Source organism: Sorex fumeus, unplaced genomic scaffold (assembly GCF_029834395.1).
Source record: "Sorex fumeus unplaced genomic scaffold, SorFum_2.1 ptg000037l, whole genome shotgun sequence".
NCBI lineage: Eukaryota > Metazoa > Chordata > Mammalia > Eulipotyphla > Soricidae > Sorex > Sorex fumeus.
The window spans coordinates 6,014,575-6,020,222 of record NW_026606094.1 but is presented as its reverse complement, the minus strand read 5'-3'; the positions used below and the strand labels follow the sequence as shown (position 1 = coordinate 6,020,222).

The window sequence follows — 5,648 nt, the reverse complement described above, 5'->3', positions numbered from 1 at the left end:
ATCAGAAGACAATGACTTATTTATCACTGCAAGTCTGTGCCATGAGTATAACTTCCTTGGCAAGTCTATCGATTTTTTAAAATGTATTTGGAAGTAGAAAAAGATCCAAAGATATTTATCAAAATTCTTTATTCCTTCTAAAACAGAGCAAGTGCCATTATGCTAACAGAGACCATTAAGAAACAGTAGAAATTCTTTTCCTTTTCTCAGGCGGGTAACATAAAGCAGCTATACTTTTTTAAAAAAACAACAAAGTACAGATAATTGTTTATTTAAGGTGTGTTTTTCTGGGTTGAAACATGAAGTGTCAAATATTTACTAAATTTCTTTCATTGTTAAATATAGAGTCATGAAAAGTTTAAAATATTGAAATGGAATAAAAATTCTATAGAAGTCTTTGTATAAAATAGACTTTTGCAATCTCTGTTAACATGAAAAACTTAAAGACAGTATTCCTCTTTAGATTCAGAAGCTAAATAGAACTGAGTTAAAAATAAACACACTTCAATGAGAAATTTTAGTGTTATGAAAACTAAACAAAGCAAAACCCATATCTGTTAATCTTTCTATCTTTTAAAATAAATTTTTAGAGTCTAAAGAGTTTAATAAAACCCAAAATAATAAACTTCATTTTAATTTTTCTGAAGACTTATATTTTCTTAGATAACATAAATTTAATGTATATTACAGTTGTCTGAATATTACTTTAAATGAAAAGTAATAAAATTGTTTTTTCCTAGTTTGTGATATAGTTTGGTATATCACTTTTATAATTAATATGCTTTGACTTCAAATGATGAACTGTATTCCAGAGCACCACTTGCATTTAAAAACAATTATCTGAGCCCTCGAACTAGGCTGATTGTCAGTTGTGCATTCTGGCACTAGCTCCCTTGTTATATTCCATGGAATAAAAGGCAACATGAAAGAGTGATTGTTGCTGCTAGACAGATATGTTTGCATCTGTGATAGAGACAGAAAGGAAACTGCACTGAGGATTATAACACAAAATCTATAAGAAATGGTAAACTACTGTGGTCAGTGACAGAGGCACAAAAGTGCTACTGTTAAAAACAGTCCTTGGGGTCTAGCTTACTTGATTCAAGTTTTTAAATGTTCAACATCACTTGGGCTTTTAATTTCTTTGGGCTTCCATTTCATTGTCATCATCTGTGAAAGGAAGGTGGTTAAAAGTTTAAGTAAATATGTGTCTGTATATATACATATATACGTATACATACATATATATGATAAAGTACAGAAACATGTGGTCATATATTTGCTTATGATTATATATCCATTTCAACTTAAGATATAGATGGGTATAGGCATGCATTTATGGTTATATATACTTGTATATATGTGTATATGTATATATAAAATAGAGTTTTTAATATTATTACTATTTATAGTTATAGCTACTTATTTATTGGCTATTATATTGCTTATCATTTTTATATGTGAACTACTGAGTACTAAGGATAGATTCAATGGCCTTTTTCTTTCCTTTCTTGTTCTTTAAAGATTCAAATTTGTAGCAAAATATTACTTGGAAAATGTCATAAACAGGATGAGAAGCCCCAAAGATAGTTATTGAGAATAATCACTTCCTAAGCTGATCTGAACAAGCTTTTTGTAGAACTAGTGGAGGGACTGGTAAATGGACTTTTGTTTTAGAGATAATGGATTGGTATTCCAAGGACAGACTTGAGCAAAGTCCTAACAACAATTGCCCCACCCATGTAAATAGTAGACTCTACATACATTTTAAAAAAATAAATAAATCAGACAAGGCAAGTTTATAAGGACAGATATTTAGTCTGTATGGGTCACTGCTTCTCTATCTGCCGAGTTTAGGCAACTGCCTACCAAACTATGAATGTTCAATAACCATTTCTTGAATGAATTGCATGAATGAAAACCTTGACCTTTACTTAGGATCAACACTGAAAACAAAACAAATAATAATAAAAAAGAAACCCAGTAGCCTTTCCTACTTCCTGACAGATATCCAGCCCTGAGAATGTTGCTAAGTAGGTAAGCAGGGAGGAAGAATAAGATGTGAAGGACAAAAATACAACTATGATGAGCATTTCGCATATTTCAGAAGTCATGGACTTTGTTCTGTGTCATAGGTACATGTGGTATGGAGTGTTAGATTTATTGGCATTGACCTTTTTGTTTTATAAGTGTGTGTATGTGCGTATGTGTGTGTATGATTTGGAGGTCACACCTGTGATGCTTAGGGCTTACACCTAGCTGTGGGCTTGGGGATCACTCCTGAAGGTGTTAACCAATTGAGCTACATGCAAGGCAAGCACATTATGGGCTATACCTCTCCCACACCTTCAAAGATTTTTTTCCTAGTATCTCACTCACTTTAGAGTCTAGTTTTCCTTTTTAAATTTTTCACCCACTTTTGGGTTTCTAAAATATTTTGCACATGACAAAGTGTCATGAAGTAATACTCAGGTGAATTTTTTGTAAACACTTTAGTTGCAGGTCTCTTCTCAGCTTTGGCTAAAATAATTCACTTGACATTAACCATTTACCAGTAACACTGATTGGAAAGCATTACTCAATTCAGTTACAACTTAGTGAATTAAAAAATAGCATATTCTTAGAATTATGCCTGACTTAAGTCTAATGTTTGCTTTTACTGACAGAGTAAACATCTTCTGAAAACAGAAAGTCCTTTTTCCATAACACAGGGAAGCTAATAATTTGAATAGGGAACTATTCATTTGCACACACTATAAGTTTTTCTAATTATTTTTGTATTGAAAACTCAAGAAGGTATTAATCATCCTTGGCTGAGTCATAATCAACTAGACTTGTCTTTCCGAAGTAGATTAAAAACAGCAATCTTCAGTACATTATTAATTGATTAGACATAATTTCTTAAAATGGTTTACATCATCTCATTTAAATTTGGAGCTTCCAAACATTACTAATGAGTCATCAAAAAAGCTATCATTGCTTCTCAATGAACAGTACTGCTTAAGATTTAGCCCAAGACTCCGTGGAGGCATAAACAAACAGAAAAATGTCTACAAGTGAGGCATGGCAGAAGTAAGCTGAAAGACATTTATGTATTCACAGTAAACTACTAGGTTTAATGCAATTAGTGTGAAGTTTCAGTTTCATTTTATTCCAAGAAACTGTTTTGACTCTTGAAGCTCCACATAGAAAGGGTCCTTAGGGATAGAACACTATTGAAGATGGAGTAATTTTGCTTGGCCCTTGTACACATCTGGTAAACATTTCATATTATTGCACAGTAACAAAAAGTTTACAGTCATATAGAACACAAAACTCTGATCAATGCTAATACTCTTGGCATTTAAGGCTAACCCCATTGGAAAACAAGTATTTGCAGGATGCTTAACACAGTGTCACCTGTCTGAGATGCTAGAAAAGATTCTTATTTTAAAAAAAATCTATTCATAGGATGTATTTTCACATTTTTCAGTTTCTTTTCACTTGTATGCTAGACAGAGGCACTTTAAGAGCTATTAACTGTAGTTTTAAGAGTACAAGACACTGGGTTTGAGCAGTCCCTGGTAAATATGTCAAGAAATCAGAATAAAGTGACATTTAAAAGAACGAAAGACAGAAAATCAGAAAATTTCCTCGAATCTTGTAAAAAGTACCACAGGTCTCTGAATTAAAGAATGCTCTTATTTAAAAAAAGAAACAAGATGGAAAGTATTTAAAAAGAAGAAGAAAAAAAAAAGATTAGTACCTACTGCCCAGTTACACCCAAATAAACAAATACTACAGCTTTCTGATGTTAAGGTATAATGGTTTTGCTGTTTGGGCTTGTAAGGGATTGAACGTATTGACAATCAAATACTCTGAGTAATGTTCCCAGCAATATTTTCAAAGTATCGTATTATGCATAGTTTCCTCATAGAAAGAAAACGTCCTAAACTGTCGACTAAAACAAGTTGAAAGAGTTTAGTAAAAGGTATAAAAAAATTCAAAGGTTCAAAAACCCACTCCGCTGAAAAGGTGTAAAAATAATATCTTATGCATTCGTGGGAATCCAGGACGCTTTTTGGTTTTGGTCTTAGTTGGTTGGCACGTACTGAACCCTCCATAGCACGTTGGAAAGTAGATCCTGGTAGACACTCAGGAATATCCAGCCAGGGAGATACATCAGCGTGATGAGACCCATGAAGTTGAGCGGGTAGTGCGAATAGTCCCAGGAGCAAGCACCGCAAGTTCGGAGTCCCAGACCCCAGGAAAACTCCCAGGTGTAGATGAAGATCACGTAGATGGGCAACCGCTTCCAGGTCCCCCAGCCTCGACTGTAGTGGAGGTGGAAGTAGAGCTTCTCGACCACGAAACTGCAGCTGCCGTACATGAGGAAGGACCAGAGCGAGGTGTGCCCACTGGATGCCCCATCCCCCTGCCCTAGCACGTTAAAGAAGAAGGTGAAGAAGATCTCATCCAGAAAGCCATGCATGCCGAAGAAGAGGAAGCGCAGCACATCTGGCAACCCCTGGCTGGGGGGTCCCACCCCCGCGTCTAGGCGGCTGACTGGTCCCTGCTGCCGGTCCCCAGTCACCGCCGCCGCAGGAGCCTGGACTCCGGAGGGAAGAACCGCCGGGGACGAACCTCGCCGCCTCCTTGGCTGCTGCGACTGCGGCTGCGGCTGCGGCTGCCGCCCCTGGTACTGCAAGCACAGGAAGCGCTTCAGGAACACTTGGCCGTGGTAGAGCGCCAGCACATATTGCAGCGCCAGGTCGAGCGCCCCCGCGCCCCCGGGCCGGCCCCCCACGCCGAGCAGCAGCGCCTGGCTCGCCAGGGTCTGCAGCCCCACGTGAGCCGAGGGGTACAGCAGGAAATTGAAGACGAAGGCGCTGGGGCAGAGGCGTCCCTGCAGGTAGACTTTCTCCAGCGCGAAGTGGGTGAGCGAGTGCAGGAGGCAGCGGTAGGGCGAGGAGAAGCCCAGCATCCGGAGGTCGGGGCTGCGCGCGAAGCGCCGCAGCGAGGACACCAGCACGTCCAGGGTGATGCCGTGCATGCCGTAGAAGTAGAGGCGCATCCAGGCGGGCAGCGCGGCGGCGGCCGCGGCGGCGGGAGCTTCAGCAGTGGACAGCGGCTCGCCGGGCTGGCCGGGGGCCGGCTCCCCTCTGCGTTCGCGGGGGGCCGCGGGACGCCGAGACGCCCCTTCGCGCCTCTCCATGGGCTCCGCCGACGCGGGGACCCCCCGGGCGCGCCGAGCCGCGTCGCCGCCGCCGCCGCCGCTGCTGCCTGATGATGCGCCCGAGTGCGGGGCTGAGCGGCCGAGCCCAGCGTCGCTTCTCGGAGCCGAGCGGCCCCCAGGGGGCGTGCGGGCAGCTCCGTCCGGGTGGCCGCCCCGCGCGGGCGGGAACTGCGGGCCGCCGGGCCGGCCGAGCCCCCTCGTCGGGACCCCACCGCGTTCTCCGCTCCGCTCCCCGGCGAGGGGCCGCCGGCCGGCGCCTACGTTCGCCCCGCGCGGCCTAAGTGGCGCCGCGGCCCGGCCGGGGGCGGTGGCGCCCGAGCTGCGGGGAGGAGGAGGAGGAGGAGGAGAAGGAGGAGGAAGAGGAGGAGGAGGAGACAGACCCGGGCCCGGGCGAGCCCCATCGCCTCCGCCGCCGCCGCCGCCGCTCGGCCGG

General features: G+C 42.8%; 1 protein-coding gene across 1 annotated transcript; it reads right to left on the bottom strand.

Moving 5' to 3' along the window:
- Nucleotides 1-2,431: 2,431 nt before the first annotated feature.
- Nucleotides 2,432-5,257, bottom strand: TMEM229A (transmembrane protein 229A). The gene has a single exon (XM_056118071.1). The coding sequence runs from the start codon at nt 5,192-5,194 to the stop codon at nt 4,073-4,075; it is 1,122 nt and encodes a 373-aa protein (XP_055974046.1). The 5' UTR covers nt 5,195-5,257; the 3' UTR covers nt 2,432-4,072.
- Nucleotides 5,258-5,648: the final 391 nt, after the last annotated feature.

What these genes read in the sequence shown, in the direction of transcription:
- TMEM229A (XM_056118071.1), bottom strand. Translation starts at nt 5,194, where the DNA reads ATGGAGAGGCGCGAAGGGGCGTCTCGGCGTCCCGCGGCCCCCCGCGAA.